Source organism: Eleutherodactylus coqui, chromosome 4 (assembly GCF_035609145.1).
Source record: "Eleutherodactylus coqui strain aEleCoq1 chromosome 4, aEleCoq1.hap1, whole genome shotgun sequence".
NCBI lineage: Eukaryota > Metazoa > Chordata > Amphibia > Anura > Eleutherodactylidae > Eleutherodactylus > Eleutherodactylus coqui.
In genome coordinates, this window is record NC_089840.1 from 66,651,625 (window position 1) to 66,671,721 (window position 20,097).

The 20,097-nt window shown below is 43.0% G+C and overlaps 1 protein-coding gene across 1 annotated transcript in view; it reads left to right on the plus strand.

Moving 5' to 3' along the window:
- The window catches only part of PITPNM3 (PITPNM family member 3), a 498,866-nt gene that overhangs the window by 371,988 nt on the left and 106,781 nt on the right, over window positions 1-20,097 (plus strand). Inside the window, exon 9 of the mRNA XM_066599616.1 lies at window positions 19,273-19,460. Coding sequence (XP_066455713.1) covers window positions 19,273-19,460 — 188 coding nt within the window. The remainder of the gene's footprint in view (window positions 1-19,272; window positions 19,461-20,097) is intronic.

Here is a 20,097-nt window from a genome sequence, read left to right on the forward strand (position 1 = left end):
TTTACAAGCAATGATTAAATTCCTAATCTAATTATATCCGCTGAATTTTTTGCATCTCCTGAAACTTTACAACATGAATTGAAATAACTTAATTTTTATTAATGAGCCTGTTGCTGTCTAAAGGCCCATTTACCTGTTATGATTATCGCTCAAAATTTGTTCAAACGACCAAAAACGAGTTATAATCGTTACATGTAAAAGCAGGCATTGTGCAATTTTTGCTTGAACGATGATTTTAAGGTGAACTTGAGTTGGCAGATAACATTGTAATCTGCCAGAAGCCACAAAGAGAACGTGTGCAGCTGGGTATGGGATTAATCACACACTGGGCTCTGCAAACAGCTCCTGGATGCCCTTTTTACATGCAAATGAAGATGATAAAGTTTTAATGGTCATTAATGGCCATTAACACCTAATGCAAATAGGTCATAGGTGTTTGAAAGATTATCTTTGCATGTATATGGGCCTTAGGGTGAAGTCACACGAACGTATATCGGCTCGGTTTTTACGCCGAGCCGATATACGTTGTCCTCGTGTGCAGGGGGGGAGGATGGAAGAGCCAGGAGCAGGAACTGAGCTCCCGCCCCCTCTCTGCCTCCTCTCCGCCCCTCTGCACTATTTGCAATGGGGAAAGGTGGAATGGGGCGGGGCTAATTCTCAGAACTTAGCCCCGCCCCACCTCTTCCCATTGCAAATAGTGCAGAGGGGCGGAGAGGGGGGCGGGAGCTCAGTTCCTGCTCCTGGCTCTTCCATCCCCCCCCCCTGCACACGAGGACAACGTATATCGGCTCGACGTAAAAGCCGAGCCGATACACGTTCGTGTGACTTCACCCTTAAGACTACTTGTAAAAAATAATTGCTAATGTGGCAGTGGTCTTTTCTAGTCATTACTTTTTACAATGCTTGTGTATTATGTCTAGCAAGTGCAGCATTGACCCTGAAGGATTATAAGAATATAAACAAAGTACCAAAGGAGTATGTCCCTCATATGTAATCACCAACTAGGCACAAAACCTAAAACATAAATGGGTGAAAAGTTGTAATATAACTTAGAATTTATTAAAACAATCTAAAATATGGTACCATTGTAAGTAATAATAAAAATATCCAAAATAGGAACCTTGGGGCAGTTCCAGAAATGTGGTTGCTAATCAAAAAAGGAAATGCTAAATTCAATATGACCAGACATATGACAAAAATTGCAATGGTCTTTCCAATAAAGGGGAGACTTTAATGCACTGAACATTCCATAAAAGAACACAATATAAACTCATGCAATAATTCACCTCATAAAATGGAAGCCACAATGCTCAGAGTAAGTTGGGAGGAACGTACAACTGTCCCCAGTACTCCCTAACAGCTTTTTTGCCCTGGATGATGAAAGCAGGGTAGCCACTAGCCACCCTAGAAAGGACAACTCCAGAAGATTATCCTTATAATGGAGACCCTGAAAAACCCTAATATGGTACAGGATCCCAAGATGATGTCATGGGTGGTGGTGTTGGGATGCAGATTCAGGATTCATCACAACAGATGGAGTTACCATCTGACACCGGCATTTCTTAAAGACATAATAAACAACAATTAACAATGAGATATGTGGTTGCATCAGCACAGAGTAATACAGAAGAAATAAACTGTCCTGTTTGCTTCAGGCGTACAATAACTGTAAACCAAAATATAAACTCTCTGGTAATGGTCACACCACACTAACAGGAACCTTCTGCAGTATGAGGGAGAAATAAACAAAGCAAGAAAACATTCCATAAGGGGGACTAGAGAGTGACAACCCCTGCTTACTAGTGGATGGCCCGCCCTGATAAGGACGCATCCACCCTGGTGCCTGAGCAACTCACTAGCCCTGATAAATGACAAAGGAAAATCCACCATGAGAGTAAACCTTCACGAACAAATCTCAGTAACAAATCTCAGAACTTATCTGAAGAGCCACTGAGATAACCACGAAAACCAGATCCAGAGAGGTCCTCACTCCACAGCAGAAGGAGACTGCACTGAAATTGACCAGCACAGAACCCAGGCCAGGAGGGAACTAAAAACTCTCCATAATTACCCCAGGTGAACAGCAACAGCTGACACACCTATCAGAGTCAGGGTGGATTTAGATGACCGTATATCGGCTCGGTTTTCACGCTGAGCCGATATATGGTGTCCTCATCTGCAGGGGGGGGGGGAGGATGGAAGAGCCAGGAGCAGAAACTGAGCTCCCGTCCCCTCTCTGCCTCCTCTCCGCCCCTCTGCACTAATTGCAATGAAAGGAGGCGGGATGGGGCAGGGCTTAGTTATGATAATTAGCCCCACCCCCGTCCCGCCTCTCCCCATTGCAAATAGTGTAGAGGGGTGGAGAGGAGGCAGAGAGGGGGCGGGAGCTCAGAGCACTGCTCCTGGCTCTTCCAGGCTCCCCCCCTGCAGAGAGAGACGACGTATATCGGTTGGGCGTGAAAACCGAGCCGATATACGTTCATCTGAATCCAGCCTCAAACTGACACAACATAAACCATCTTACTAGCCATATGTAATGGGGTTAGGCATGAACCCTGTTACACTGGAACCAGGTGTGGTAAGCAAGATGACCATTTTTGGTTCTCATCTTTCTAGTATTCTTTTAACTAATCATAAATGACAGCATAGATTAGTAATAAACAACCACGATAAAAAGCAAGGTGTGCTGCAAAGTGGTTCTGCATTCTTCATTCTTTGTAAAACCCATGTGTATGTATGGACAGAATTCTAAATATTCCTGAAAGATCACATTGGCAGCAGAATCAATGGCCCTAATCCTCTTGTCTTTAATCAGTTATTTCTGTTAAGTGGCCTCATTGAATCAATCAAGAATCTGCAAAGATGTCCTAGATATTTCTCTTCTCAGAAGTCAAGTGATCTTATCTGTAAAATCAAATCTGGATCCTGTGGTTTTACAGTAGTAGTTTAAGTCTACAAAACTCTGCAGCATAAGGCCTCATTCAGGCGAGCGTTTTCTCGCAGTTACTAGCCACGAGAAAACATCGCCGGAAAAACACAACCATGTAAAGCATCGGATTCCAATGCATTCATTTACATGGGCGATTTTTAGTTGCAAAAAAAAAAATCATGACTGAAAACCGCTTTTCAGACGGGATTTTTCCTCGCAGCATCAAAAGATAGGCTATGACATATCTGTTGACAAAAATCACTGGGAGCTCCCATTGATTCCTTGAAGACAGCTGGCTCTATTTATCTTTTTAGACTTATTAGAGCCTTTCTGCCGACCGATGCTGCAGCGTGCTTTTCCCGTGATGCGGCCATGTAAATGGATAAAAAAAAACGCCAATTCTTTTTGGAATTAGATCCCGGGAATGCAGCGTTACCGTGATTTTAGAGGAATGTGACCTGCATGAAAACACATCACTCATGTGAAAGAGGCCTGATAAAACACCTTCCGAAAACACCTTGCAGCCATCTGAAGTATTAGATTCCAAGCATCCGTTCAGATGGGCGAATTTCCAGCACGTAAATTCGGCTGTCCGGATCTTTTCCAGGAATACGCCAGCCGTTCCCATAGACTCCTATGAGAGCCATCAGGAAAGGGAAGGGGAGGGAGTTTAGCAGCGGCTCTTGTTGTTAAAGTCCCTCCCCCTCCCCTTGCTGGCAGCTCCCATAGGATGGAGAGGTAGGGGGAGGGAGTTCAGCGCGACTAGCTCTGTTAAGCTCCATTTCCAGCCCCTCCCCTTGCCAGCAGCCGGCAAGGAATAAAGAGGTGGAGGGAGTTTAGCAGAGCTGAACTCTCTCCCCCCTGGCTGACAGTATTCCGGGCTGCAGCGTATATAAGCCGCAGCTCTGTTAAGCTCCCTTTCCTGCCCCTCTCCTTGCCGGCAAGAAAACGGTAGATGCAGCCATAACTTAGTCGCGGCTGCTTCACGATTTTCGGCTGTGATGCGGGACGACAAAAGATTGCGGCACCCATGTGAAAAAGTCCCAAGTCTGTATGAGCATTAGCATTCAGATGATCTCTTTGCCAATTATTATCATTAACGAATTAAAGGAAATAATCACAGCAAGAGGAATATATTGAAATGTCTCTCATTCATCTCAATTCTGTTCTTGATGAATCACAATGGAAAGTCTCCATGGTGTAGGGTGAAATATGAGAACTTCACATTGTTTTTAGATCCTTATATGCAGGATTTTTACAAAGCCTTTCCTTTAAATGCTCAGCCATTTTTGCTGCAGTCTTATCATTTTTAATGCACTAACAGGAAGCTGTTATCATTATCTGCCATGTTGCAAATAGAGTAGAGTTGCAGCCTGACCACAATCTCTATAGAGACCTTTCATGCAGGACAGGATTGTCCACAACATTATTGCAGAATACATCGTAACTGAATTTCACACCAAAATCTAACTGCGGATTTTGATGCAGAATTGCTGGTATTCTGCTATTTTCAATTCTTCAATTTTGCCTATGTGAAAAGTCCCATGCAGGATGTAGTCAAAAAGACTGATCTGGTGCTGTTTCTCAATACTGGGGTCCTATATTGAAATAAGAACAACGTACTTGAATGGGAAGGCATGGATGCATTATACAATACCAATATTATGGAGCATGGGCCCCAGAATGGAAATGTTCTGGGGCCCATGCTCCATACCATTGTGTAGAGCATCAATGCCTTCCTATTCAAGTGCGCTATTCTTATTTCAATATAGGACACCAATATTGAGATATATGGCCCGATCATTCTTTTTGACTACATCCTCAATAACCCTGCTAACTCAGATGACACTTGCCATTCTTTCTGTTTCCGTCTCTTCTATGAGTAAACTGGTAAATTCAAACCCCTCTCACATAGCAGGCAGACTGCCTGCTTCAAGCAGTGCAGATACTGCTGTAACTACGGGACTCTAGTAGCTAGAACGTTTTCTCTAAAGACTCAACCTGCAATCACTCTGGGTATTATACACGTTATTTTATCTATCTATTTCTATCATGCAGTTGCTATCACCAGGGAGAAAGTAAAGGACTTCAGTAATTCAAGATTGAGATACAGATGTAGCCAAATTCAACTTGACTATAATAACTTTCTGGAATAGGTTATTTTATCTTTAGGTACCCTTACATAGGCAATTATTGGCTGAATTATTGCTGGAATGGCTGTCATACCATGTAAAGGTACCTTTAAAGTGGATTCCCCACTTCTTACTATTAATGATCTACTCTCACAATATGTTACCTGTAACAGGTCGGCAGGGGACTACCACTCATGCCCCCCAAAATTAGATGTTGCTGTGGGTCAGTATATATGGAGCTGTTTTTGTGTCGGAAACAGTGCACATAGCCCTAGCTGATATTGTATGCTGAGTCCAATTGAAGTGAGAAAAGGGATGAAGTAAATAGCTTGGGCCCTCACATAACATCGTAATATCCGCAGAGATTTTAGGAAGAAGTGGGTATTGTCTCTTCACCCTTGCCAGAATTGGTCATGTCCCATAATAAAACATCAGAGTAACTCAGACGTACAAATGTTTTTTCTTCCAAGACTAATCAGTATTAAATAGTATTTTTAATTGAAAAAAATTGCCTTTAAGCTAAATTATTGAGTTGTCTTGTGTCAAGTAGTAAAAAGATTTTTTAGTAGTTTTTTAATTACATATTTCTCTGAAAATTCAAGATGCTATTAACCCTTTCCAATCCAATTAAGTCTCCCAACTTGTCACTCAACTTTTCTTAGAGTTCTGAACAATCTATACTTTATTTAGGTGAAGTTCCGTGACTGACTCCTAGGGTGATGTCACATTGTGACATTTTCTTGGCAGACTGTTTTTGCAGGGTGGTTTGCCATTGCCTTCCCCAGTCATCTTTATCCCCCCAGCAAGCTGGGTACTCATTTTACCTACCTCAGAAGAATGGAAGGCTGAGTCAACCTTGAGCCGGCTACCTGAACCACGTAGGGATTAAACCCACAACCTTCAGGTTGTGAGCGAGAGTTTAGGACTACATTCTTTTGCCCTAACACTCTGTGCCACACAAGGCTCTTCATACTTTATTAAGGTGCTGATAAATAGTCATATTCACCATAGGTTACCAGCATGGCCACTGCATTGGAACAGTATGTGGGCCCTTTGGTTTCCAACATTTTGATGGTACATTAGTATGTGACTCAAACTAGATGTAATGTGTCAGTATTTCTTCTGACTGACTGAAACCCACTCATGATGTCACAGTTACGTCACAACAGCAAACCTGTGAGTGGTTGGTGTCACGATGCAGATTCAGCAGGTGGAGTTACGAAAATATGCAATATTTCTTTATGAGCAAAGGAATGAAAATAAGTAATGTTGTAATAACAAGCCAGCAATTATCTTTTACCATATATTTACTTGATGTTAACTATGGCTAACTAAATCCTAGGATCAATAATACTGTTGGCACAATACAAAGTAACAGTAATGCAAAAAACAGTATCAATAATGTTGTAAAGAGTTGGGTCCTATTAAACAGAAATCTAAATCATGCTGACCATACTTTAAGGGCTCATGTCCACGGGGAAAATAAGAATTAAAATCCGCAGCGGATTTTAACTCTTCTCCCGCGCGCGGATCCGTATCCCATAGGGATGCATTGACCACCCGCGGGTAGATAAATACCCGCGGATCGTCAATAAAAGTGATTTAAAAAAAAATGGAGCATGAAAAAATCTGGACCATGCTCCATTTTGATGCGGGTCTCCCGCGGGGACGGCTCCCGCGGGCTTCTATTGAAGCCTATGGAAGCCGTCCGGATCCGCGGGAGACCTAAAATAGGAATTTAAAAGCATTTACTCACCCGCAGCGGGCCGGGAAGGTCTTCTCTTCCTTACGGCCGCATCTCCCTTGCTTCGGCTCGGCGGATGTGCCCGGCGCGTGCGCGCGGCATGTCGACGACGTGCCGCCGGCGTGACGAATTCATCCGCCGGCCGAAGAAAGAAGATCCGGCCGCGACGCAGAGAAGAAACGGAGCGGATGGGAGGTGAGTTTATTCTCATTTATTCCTATTTTCAGCGCTCATGTCCGCGGGGCAGGAGGGACCCGCTGCAGATTCTACATGGAGAATCCGTAGCGGGCCCGATTTTCCCCGTGGACATGAGGCCTAAGAGTTAAAACTTTGCTACTAGCAACACGGTCCACATGAGACATAGCATTCGACCTCTTGCCGATATGTCTCTATCCAGTAAGCTCGTGTCCCTGTGACACTATCTCAGTTAATACCCATGATAACCAATACAATACAAGTCTTACACAAAAGTTTAACTGTTTGTGTCCCTACAGTATGCACACCTAGTGGTTTTAACTGAGGTCGGCCTCACTTACGACTCATTGAAAACAAACTCTTCAGTGTCCTTTTTGGTCTCACTCTTCCACAGTCACACACTCCCTCTGTCCTTTATCCTTCCAGAATCCTGGCATTCACTCAGGCCATACACCAGCAGCAACTTGAACAGCCACTTTCACATGCAGGGGCTCTGACTCCCGCTGCCCTTTCCTCTGTGGCAGCAGCAGCTGCTCTGCAGGCTGTTGCACCTCTACAGCATCATTTTTCAGAAACGTATCCACTCACTAACATAGTCTCTGTCCTCTGTGGTGCAGCAGAAATTTCTTTTATAGTGCTAATATCATTTCATTAGAAAGTTTTCAGGGAACATGCTCAGTTCTGGTTGGAGCGGCCATCATGGTGCTCCATTGTGAAGCCCAAAACACCATTTAAGCGAGCTCCTCTCAAAGTCATAGCAGATGGAAACAGGTTGGTCATGTAACAACAGCTTTCCTGAAGATATCTTTATTGTCACAGCTAAAATCTGTGACATCATAGCAGCTTACCTAGGGGCACACTGCAACAAAAGATGCACCTATCTATAAGCAGTATATGGGCTCATTGATTTCCAACTGCTATTTTAATCCTTTCCAATCCACTGTCTGATGTCTAAAGACATTCTGATTGAAGGCTCTACAGCTCCGATGTCAGAAGACCTCCAGCAGGGTATTCTTACTGTAGATTACTGGCCTCTCTGTTGTCGCGGGCCTCTCCAGCATGTCATGTACTGCAGTACTGGCTCTAGCCAGCAGATGGCGCCATTATATAATGGCAGAAAGAGAGAGCCCCCCAGGAAACCCTGAAACCAAACTTAGATTGCAAAGGGTTAATGACAGCATTGTGTATTCCACAGACTACCTCATTCATGGCTCTTCAGAAAATCTTTGGCCAATGTACCAGTTCACCTGCAATTGTGAGGCATAGCTAGGAAAGAGCATAGCTCCTAATATGTGATCTAATAGAAGGAACGACTACCCATTTACTTGCAGTGCCCCGTGCTTCTGTGGTTTTTTTTTTTTTGGTGCATGAAAATACGCAAGGCATGCAAAAAATACAGTAAAATACTATTATAAACTATCCATACTGTATCCATCCTCCATTTAGAACAGCCCGACCTTCACCTCGTGTCAATAGCAGCTTTTGAAACATCTCAGAGAAAACAAGCTGATTTTCTTCTATCAATTCTCTGCATTTAGTAATTGAGCCTGGAATGTTACAATAGTTGACAGGGTCACAGAGCTCTCCTATGATTCATTTCCCATGGCACGTACTCTTATTATATTGGTGCATACTATATAGTATGCGAGGAAGCAGTTGGTGGATTAACTATCTTAAAGGGAAACTTTCATCAAGTTTTTACTATCCAAACCACGATAAACCTTTAACAGCACTGCTAATGAGATTTCGTTACCGTTATTTGGTTTTGTAGTACGTGCCCCGCTACCTTTACAATCTCATTTTCAGGTTTTCACGCTCTGTGTTATAATGAGCTGAAAAGAATCAGATTTTGCAGAAAAGAGTTAGATTTTTCCTGAAGTGGCGCACCAGGCGCACCCCTGTTCTTGATTGGCATGCGTACTGATTTCCCTTCTTCACTGTAATCCTGCGCAGGGGCAGGGTTTGCTATGGCGCCTGAGGGGAAAATCTAACTTTCTTCAACTCATTATAATACAGTGTGAGAAAAAGTCAAAACCAGATTGTAAAGGTATAGGGCATGTATTCAAAACCTAAATGGTGATACAAAAATCTGATTAGCGGCGCTGTTAACCCTTTTCCATCCAATTTTGGATTCAGGGTTTCCTAAAAGGCTTTCTTTTTTTTGCTGTTATACAACAGTGCCATCTGCTGCCTAAAGCCAGTGTGCCTCCCTTCTCCAGCTCTGTCATTGGCTCCCGTAGGAGCCCATGCAGCGGCCAACGTATTCTGACCCAAAAGATAGTTCCAAGATTATCTTTTGGGCCCGACGTAAAAACGCCCGGCACTATATTGGCCAGCCGGGTGCTTTTACGTCGCGGGAATACGTCCATGTGATCTGATGCATTGGAATCAAATGCACCAGATCACAGCGTATATAGGCCGACCGTGAAAACAGCGGGCTGATATACTCTCGTGGGAAAGAGACCTGATTGCAACATTGAAATAAGTAAGTGAATACAATATCAGAGCAAAAGGAGAATTTATTATGGGAAAACTGACCGCTTGTAGGGAGGCTCTAGTACCCCGTTGTACCGCATCAAGCTTGGATGTAAGAAGTGATACGGATGGGCATAGAGGCTCTAGTACCCTGTTGTACCGCCTCTAGCTTGAATATAAGATGTGATACATGAAGGCATGGAGGCTCTAGTACCCTGTTGTACCGCCTCTAGCTTGAATATAAGATGTGATACGGGCGGGCATTGAGGCTCTAGTACCCTGTTGTACCACTTCTAGCTTGAATATAAGATGTGATACGGGTGAGCATGGAGGTTCTAGTACCCTGTTGTACCGCCTCTAGCTTGGATACAAGATGTGATATGGTTGGGCATGGTGGCTCTAGTACCCTGACGTACTGCCTCTAGCTTGGATACAAGATATGATACAGGCGGGCATGGAGGCTCTAGTACCCTGTTGTACCACATCTAGCTTGGATGTAAGATGTGATACCGGTGGGTATGGACGCTCTAGTACCCTATTGTACCACCTCTAGCTTGGATACAAGATGTGATACAGGCGGGCATGGAGGCTCTAGTACCCTGTTGTACTGCCTCTAGCTTGGATACAAGATGTGATACGAGCGGGTGTGGAGGCTCTAGTACCCTGTTGTACAGCATCTATCTTGGAAGCATACAGGTTCCGTACGGTATCCTGCTGCATATTGGTCCACACTATTTGTCACTTTCCAATAATGCGCCCCTCTCAAAATCTGTTAACTGGGCAAAATCTCTTCTCTGCGTTGTAGAGGCATCTGGTGGTCAACAAGCTCTACACAAGCGGAAAAAGGTCCACTACACACAAGTAACCTCTGAGAGCCTTTTTATAGGCCAAGGGTGGAACCACTTTTAAGGCCTCAGGTGGCAAAACCATTCATCTAATCACACCACAACTCTAATCCCTTGTATATCTGCCTAAGATGTAACTGCATGCCAAGTTTTGCAGCAAAATGTCAACTCCTATGTGATTGAGTTTATTGACAAGGAGTATATGTTAGGCAAATTTTGGAAATACCCTACTATTCAACTATATATACCAGAGACATGTTTGCACTACTCCAAAAATACATCCTACAACCTTGTTGATAGAAACGAGTATCTTCAAGCAGTTCCTAAAAAAGCACGCTTGTGTAGAAGAATGGTCTATGGTCAGTGATGCAAGTAAAGTTTATAATGTTGCTCTGTAGAAATAGTAATTAAAACATTCTCAATCAAAAAGTCCATTTTAACTTTTCTGATGCATCGTCTGTAGCATGTACCTTCTGCAGTTGTGAGTGTGCCATCTAGTGGTGAAACCTGATGCTGCTATTAAGGAAAAAAAATCCCTTTTTTCCTGTATTTTTCATTTTAAAACTTATTTACATCAATAAAAATGTTTAACCCTAGGCTGCATTATATCTGTGCAATCTGTTTTATTAACACTTTATTAACTGTTGAACTAAAGCTGCTTTCAAGAAACTTTAAGGTTAGGACTCCATAGTTACATTTAATATAATCTCAGTAAAATCCCGAATTTATCATGACTTGTGCTAAAAATCGAATATTCTCCTGTGAGGAAAAATAACCACATTTCACTTTTACAGATTTCAAATTTTATAAGCTGGCTGGAAGGTTGTCTGCAAATTTTTTTTTTCTTACATCGGGAAATAATGACGCCTCGGCACAAGTCATGATAATGCCGTGAGCAAAATAAAGAACCCCAGGGAGGTCCAGGGAGGGAAAATTATCACGACCAAGAAAAGTTGCAAATAGGCAAAAGAAAGTCCATTATATTAATCATAACTATTAATAACATAGAACTTGAAGCAAAGAGGGAAGGAAAACTTTTAAAGTCTCTGCTGCAGACTCGGAGACATAGCTCATTAAGCTGGTGAGGTTGCCTGCTGTGTTAAAAGGCAATAGCCCCAATAGTATGTTTCGCCACAAACTGGCATCATCAGTGGTGGCCATATCTCAGGCAGATATGCAAATGATTAGAGTTGTGGTGTGATTAGATGAACGATCTTGTCACATAAAGCCCTAAAAGTTGTTCCGCCCTTGACCTATATAAAATGTTCTTAGAGGCTATTTGTGTGTAGTGGAGCTCTTTTTCCACTTGTGTAGAGTTTGTCGACCAATAGATGCCTCTAAGCCGCAGAGAAGAGATTTCACCAAGTTAACAGAGTTTAAGAGAGGCGCATTATTGGAATGTAAAAAAGTTGTATCGACAAATTGCCCACAATGACAGCTCAGTGATATGTTCAGGACATCCTGCAGCCACATGTGTTCCTCTCATGGCGGCTTCCAAGAGGCATCTAGCAGGATAATGCTTGGCCGCACACACAAGGTTGTCACAGGAATGTCTCCACAACATTGCCACACTTCTGTGGTCTTCTCGGTTGACAGATTTATGGCCAATAGAACATGTATGGGACCACCTGGGACACCTACTTCGACAGCCTATGAATTTGCACGATCTGGATGTTCATTTCCAGCAAATATGGACAGATATACCGCAGGATACCATATGGAACCTATGTACCTCTATGCTTGCCTGTATTACATCTTGCATCCAAGCTAGAGGTGATACAACGGGGTACTAGAGCCTCCATACCCATCCGTATGACATCTAGTATCCAAGCAAGAGGCAGGACAACAGGGTACTAGAGCCTCCATGCCCGCTTGTATCACATCTAGTATCCAAGCTAGAGGCAGTACAACAGGGTACTAGAGCCTCTATGCCCGCTTGTATCATATCTAGTATCCAAGCTAGAGGCGGTACAACAGGGTACTAGAGCCTCCATGCCCGCTTGTATCAAATCTTGTATCCAAGCTAGAGGCAGTACAACAGGATACTAGAGCCTTCATGCTTCCCATATCATATCTTGTATCCAAGCTAGAGGCGGTACAACATGATACTAGAGCCTTCATGCTTCCCATATCATATCTTGTATCCAAGCTAGAGGCGGTACAACAGGATACTAGAGCCTCCCTTCAAGTGTTCAGTTTTATGCAATAAATTATCCATTTGCTCTGATATTGTAATCACTTACTTAAATCAAAATTACAATCACAAATATAAAGTTTCATTCCAATTGGTCAACTTTTTCTAGGGGAGGGATTTTTTTGACAATGAGTGTAATACCCTCTCTTTAAATCATCTTTCTAAGGGCTCCTTTCCACTGGCGATAGCGATATCGCTGTGATAAAATCGCAATGTTAAAATCGCATCCCAGTGTTGCGATGCGAGAATCTGTTTTGCCATTGCACTGTATGGGCAACAGAAAAATGCAAAACGCTGAAACAATCCACCTTCTGCGATTATTAATCCTCGCATCGCAGCTTGCCCTTAAACATCGCTAGAGGAAAGGTTCTCATAGAACAACATGTGTGGGACTTTCCTGCGAGAGCTCGCACTCTCGCATCGCATTGAAAACGTGCGGTTACCTCGCCATTGGAAAGGAGCCCTAAGGGCTCCCACAAACTTGCGTTTGTGTTTTTTGTTAACGCGATTGTCAGTGGGACTTTCAAATGTTAAAAACGCAACGCAATGCACCAAAAACGCAGTTGTGTGCGTTGCGTTTTTTTACAATAGAAAGTCCCATTGACAATCGCGTTAACAAAAAACGCAATCGCAAGTGTGTGGGAGCCCTTACTTGGAAGAGAAAAACTTATTTTTGTAGTTGTGCATTTCATAAGTACAATTTACAGAATCCTGCCATATAAAACATATGTAAGCAAACAATGCAACTTCCACCGCTGTTATGGGAATAATATCTTTTTCCAGAAGATTTCACCAGTCTGCTCCAAATTGGTTAAAATGAGAAGTTTCATGCATGAAAATTTATTTACGTCTCACTCCTGTTTCGGTCATTCTCTAATACCCTTCTGCTTTATTGTTAATATCATGGTACAGATATAGTTGAACATGACACCCCAATTACATGCACGTCCCCCAACATCATAACAACTCATGATTAGCTTAGCATGTAATGACTTTATGATTAACATATGTTAACGCCCCATGTGTATGCCGCTACCAAACACGTCACCTCTAACTAGATGAGAACAAACCACACAAAGGGCTCTTTCCCACGGACGGATTTCCGCCGCGTTGCCCGCAGAAATCACCCGTCCTCACCCGCGGCATGCTCTATTTGCCGCGGGTGTACGCGCGGACGGCTTCCATTGCAGTCAATGGAAGCTGTCCATCACGCTATCTTCCGCTGTAGCACAGCGGAAGATAGCGTGAAACCGCTTCCCCGCCCACCGCCAGCTGCATCATATGACGCGGCCGGCGTGTCATGTGACGCTGTGGGCGTGTCATATGATGCGGCGCGTCACGCGCTCTATTGCGCTTGCGCGCCGGAGCGTCATGCGGGACGGAAGACTCCGAATCCGGAGGTAAGTATTGGGGTCTCTGGGGGGTGCCGTGACGGGCTCCGCCACGGAATTCCGCGGCGGAGCCCGTCATGGCCGTGTGTAGCCGGCCTTATACTGTGTTTATTATCCAAGTAGCTTTTCCTTATCAGTGGTGGGGCCCCAGAGCACTCTCCTAGATAGGTTTCCTGTGAGAAAGCAGTGAAGTGAAGCACACATTCTGCCTGCACATACTAATATATAATATTGAGCTTCTTAACCATTTAACTGCTAGCCATCCCCATATGAAGGTAGATGTATGACTATATGAATATATTTGTATATATATATATGTGTGTGTGTGTGTTTGCCTTGGCTGATTTAAGAAACGCATTTATTATTACTATAACACCCCCAACTCAAAGTACTGATGTATAATTCTCATAAACCTTCCTCTGTCACTGAACTTTGTATTCATTATCTCCTGTACAGTGACTAAAGCAGAATTGCTGGTGGTGCATATCAATACTGCGTGTTCCACCATCACTTCTACAATAAGGAACTATGAAGATCTGGGCGTATCAGCCATTCTCTGTTCTTTATTGCTAAGCAAGGCTCCAAACGTATTTAACAATATGTCATACAGAGGGTGGACAAAAATATAAAAACACAATATGAAATGTGTGGGAATTAACGATTAGTACTGAGCTGCTCTTTTGACCTCTGCTTTGCTGAGAGCTTTCCCGCCAAATTTGTTTTTACTTCACCTCTTACCCTGCTCTGGGTGGTGTTTGGGAGCCAGCTGGTAACAGCAACTGAGTGGCTCCAACCCCTGACCAACGGAACCTTGTTGCTCAGGCAGATGTTCACTTCTGCCTGACAGCATCCGTGTTCATATTACCTCCACTTAAGTTACATGGGATTATAAATCATATTTCAATAAGACATTTAGAGACCGATTTTAAGGCATGCATTTCGTACAGTGTTTCTATATTTTTGTCCACCCTCTGTATAACATGTTTCCTTATGTACATATGAAAGAACCCTTATTAAACAAGTTCAATGGGATTCTTTTTATTTACTTCTGTTATTTGCCTCCTTCACTATCTTGCTAGTGCATGCGAATAACAAAATCCTATTTACATGGACATCATTTGCACAGGTGAACAAACTCAGATAGGGACTATACCTCACCCAGCAATATTAGGTGAATGATGGATGTAGGCATAAACATAAGGGATATTACCTTTCCTGGAAGCAGTAAAAGCCCCATATGGTGCAAGCCTATCTTAATACATGACATGACCTTGTACTCTATGCAACGTTAGTACCTGATGTCATTTAAATGATGAAAGATAAGATGTTTATCAGTCATGCCTCATTTAATAGGTAGCTTCAAATCCATTTAGTAGTGAGCTGAGCATGTTGTGGGTGATTTAGTAGGCAGATCTAATAGATGTTTATAATCAGCCTGGAAAATAATATATTTTTGGTAGACTATAAGGTACTTTGTATCTGAACATAACTGTTGAGTTTCCATTGCTCTCCTACAATACGGTAGAGGTGGAGATGCTGAGCACAGGGAGATATAGCTTCCTACTAGTTGAGAGATGGTATAATTCCTCTACAGCGCCACCTGCTGGAAGGCAACTTTTCTATAAATCAATGCTCGACCTTCTAACAGACCTTGTAACATGACTGGGAGTACAGATGGGTAAACCCTTTCTGACGTCTAAAGACATTCTGATTGAAGGCTCTACAGCTTCCGATGTTGGAAGACGTCCAGCAGGGTATTCTTACTGTATATTACTGGCTGCTCTGTTGTCGGGGGCCCCTCCAGCATGTCCAATACAGCAGTACTGGCTCTAGCCAACAGGTGGCGCCATTGTATAATGGCAGGAAGAGAAAACTCCCTAGAACACCCTGAATCTAAAATTGGATTGCAAAGGGTTAAGGTGTGTTTAGACGGAACGATAACACTGATCAACAAATCAAAAAAAATATTTCTGTATCTGGTTTGAAAAAAGGTTGATATAACTAATTTTGGGGTGCTGAATTCAGTGGAAGAATCAGATTGTATCTATCACGTCACATTTCTGAGATATATAGCTATTACATAGACAATAATACAATACTGCCAAATATTGTCTGGTTTTAAATACAAGAAAAAAATTGCACTCAAAACTCAATAATGTTTTTCTCGTAATGTATTTGTGATTGAAACTCAAAAAAAATACCGATTTGCTGAGGTAAGAAAGAAGAGACGTGCTTCATGCAGATTACAACAAACACTAAGCAGCAGTACAGAAAGGCTCATGTCGGTAACCTTCCTGCTCAACTACATTGTTCTGCCATCTAGTGACCATTTTTAGAACTTCATCCACTGTGTATTTCATTCAAATAAAAAGTTTAGCTTAGTCACTGATTTAATTTTATATAAATAATTCACCAGAAAATGAGCACAAACACAAAAACCTTTTTAAAAAAACTGAAAAAATCTAAATTACATAAAAACCTTACATGATACATAATTTCTAAAGGTAAATTCGGATTCTACACCCGAAAATCCATAAGAATCGATATATCGCACAGCAGATGCAAAAATTCTGTTGAGCAGTGTAATTATAGTTTCAAAAGTTGTTAAAACAAACTAAAGTGAATGATAATCGTTCTGTTTTTTAAATGCAAGCGAATGACTGAACGAGAAGCGTTCACTTTTTGTTCATCATTAGAGATGAGCGATTATATACTCGTTACGAGTAATTACTCGATCGAGCGCTGCTATTTTCGAGTACTTCCGTACTCGGGTGCAAAGATTCGGGGGGCGCCGTGGGTGAGTGGGGGGTAGCAGCGGGGAACAGGGGGGAGCTCTCTCTCTCTCCCACTCCCCCCCACTCCCCGCTGCAACCCCCCACTCACCCACGGCGCCCCCCGAATCTTTGCACCCGAATACGGAAGTACCCGAAAATCGCGGCGCTTGGGCGAAAAAGGGGCGTGGCTGAGTACGCTCGCTCATCTCTATTCATCATTCATTTTCAGTCCCCATAAAAATCAATGTTGGCTCATTCACTTTTTGTTGCATTTAAACACTGATGGTTCAGGAATAGAGATGAGTGAGCATACTCAATAAGGCAAACTACTCGAGCGAGTAGTGCCTTATTCGAGTACCTGGCCGCTCGTCTCTAAAGATTCGGGTGCCGGCAGGGGGCGGGGAGCGGCGGGGGAGAGCGGGGAGGAACGGAGGGGAGATCTCTCTCTCCCTCTCTACCCCATGCCCCCTACTGCTCACCGCTGCAACTCACCTCTCCCCCGCCCTGGCAGCCGAATCTTTAGAGACGAGCGGGCAAGTACTCGAATAAGGCACTACTCGCTCGAGTAGTTTGCCTTATCGATTATGCTCACTCATCTCTATTCAGGAATGTGAAGCACTGAATGAGACGTGAAGAACTGAACGATTCTCACTTTGCCTGTCTAAATAGGCTGCGTGAGTGCGACCAAGATGGTAATGATGTCACCAGCTCGTTCGCTTGGGCAAATGAGAATTGTGCATTTCTTGTTGTATGTAAAAGGGCCATTATTCTTTAGATTGTCTCTTGATGAAACGTAATAGGATGGTGTGTCGGGCTATCTAGGTGGTTTACTTACGCCTTTTTTAATGGGTCGTACTCTCACAATTGAGGTAAAATTTGTCCCATTAGTACAAGGCATTGCACCATGTTCATATCATAGAGTGCAATGCAGGAAGAGTAGTTATAAAATATGCAATATTTATTTAATAACAGAATGATACAAATGAATAACAGTGTAATAATGAATAAGCACTTGTACGTTTCTGACTTCCCTAATGCTAACTAGGTTAATAATACTTTAAATGCAATATGTAACAACAACAAGAAAATAGTAATGAAGATGCTGTGTAGTGATTAGTTCCATTGCACAAAAGAACAGATGAGTAACTTAACAAAAAGTTATTTCAAAGGTTAATATCCTATAGGGTATACTTTCATAATGTCCCTTTAAAAAACACAGTCCATGAGCTGGGTTAATGTACCCAATGTTTACACAAAATGTCTGTAATTTTAATCCTAATCCTTATAGCAAGTCTGCTTATTATTGTGTACACCTAGTGTATGTGTTGAGGCTGACCTCACTTACGGTTCTGTTCTGCGAGAGACACTATTACTACCGACCTGAGCTTTCTCGGTTCAAGAAAACGACTCTACCGCTGCTCAGTCTTCTCTGGATAGGCAGTATTTGGTTCCTCAGCACAGCATCCCCAGATTCTCTCATGATGGCTCTTTTACCCACCATCCTGAGCTTGCAACTTTACACAATCTAGCTCCTTTTCAAATATGGCCATCAGTCACACCGCCTCCTCCTGTACAGCGCACACTGCTCCCTTCAAATGGCAGTCTGCAGATTATCACGCCTCCCTCACATCAGGATCCAGCAATAGCAACTCTACTCACTCACTTTTAGTCTCCTGCACTCTCCCTGTGGCACAGCAAAAATACCCTTTTTTATAGCACAGACATCAGCCGATCATTCATTTTTTAGGGAGCATGCTTAACAAAGCTGGACCAGAATCTTATGCACATTTTGGCTCACGCAAAGATTTGGGGCACTTTTTGCCGCATTTGTCTGTCCATTGTCATAACAATCTTTTTACCCTTTAGGAGATCCTATTACATTGTCAGGCATTGTGCCATCTACCATTTGCTAAGCAGATTTCCCAGAGAAGACTAGTAGACTCTACCTGTACCGACCTTTGAAAAATACAAAGTCCTCATTGACCGCTCTTCCATGGGCATACAGTGAAAGCTGTCAATCAGCAGTGTGTCTAAGAGCAATAGTGCACTTTTCCTAGAACACTGCATCATTCTGTTTCTCTGTTATTCCTCCTGGAAATGCATGTGTACATTGATACCTGGATGTAACCTTGTAATTAGGGTGTGTTGTTACACAGTATGACACTATCCAATCACTACTGCCAGTCACTGGCATAACTATAGGGCATGCAGGGGATGCGGTTGCACCCGAGCCCAGGAGCCTTAGGGGGCCCATAAGGCCTCTCTTCTCCATATAGGGAGCCCAATACTATGAATAAAGCATTACAGTTGGAGGCCCTGTTACAGGTTCTGCATTGGGGCCCAGAAGCTTCAAGTTACACCTCTGCTGCCAGTGTAAGGTCATGTGGGTAATCAAACCTTAAATAACTATAAGGAAAGGCAGTCAGGGTGCCATCGTCTTGGCATGTATTATATCCATACTGTATATAAAAAATTCCTATTTTTGGTGCAGGAGTTTTGTAACTTCATGTAATGTAAATACTGCCTTAGTTTATGAAGACTTTGGAGTTATGTTCTTCTTCTCAAAGACTTCCGTTTTCTATCATTCCATAAGGATAATCCTATTCTATCGGATGAAAGCAGCACCAACCTGCGAGGTACTAAGAGGCTCAGCAAAAGCAATATTGACATCTCAGGAGTTTTGGACAATGGAGAACCCAGGCCGCCTTTACTGAGGAAACAGAGTGATTCTTCCACTTACGACTGTGATACTATAACCCAACACCATGCATTCCTGTCCAGGTAAATGGGTATTATTGCAGTATGGTCTGTGCCCTGTGGACTCTTACTTCACAGTGCAATTTGTGCTTGAATGGAGATATGTTTATATCAGGTTATTGTATTTTATGTAGCCTGAAGTGGGTGAGATCATGAGAACAGGTGCGTGTTCTATGAAGTTTCCGTAACTACCGTAGAAGTGAAATGAAGTTATGGAAATGGTGTAGAACAACCAGCTCAACTGTTTCCATAAACCCGACCACTTCTGGCCACAGCACACAGATTCCCATCTCAGCTGTGATTGACTGGGAATGTGCCTTTAGATGGTTGTCCGGGACTTTTGGGACTTTTACTATTGATGACCTATCCTCAGAAAAGATCATCCGTAGTACATCAGTGGGGGTCTGCCACTTGGGATCCTCACTAATCAGTTGGATCTACGGGCCCGCTGTCAGTGTGTACAGCACTGTAGTACCAAACTGGGCTGCCGGAATGTGGACAGCACTGTCCACAGTGACTGTGGGCCTGGTGATCAACAGGGATCCCAAGCAGCGGACACCCTCTGATCAACTATTGATGACCTGTTCCAAGGATAGGTCATCAATAGTAAAAGTCTCGGACAATCTCTTTAATGTCATTATTATTCCCTTACAAGCAATGA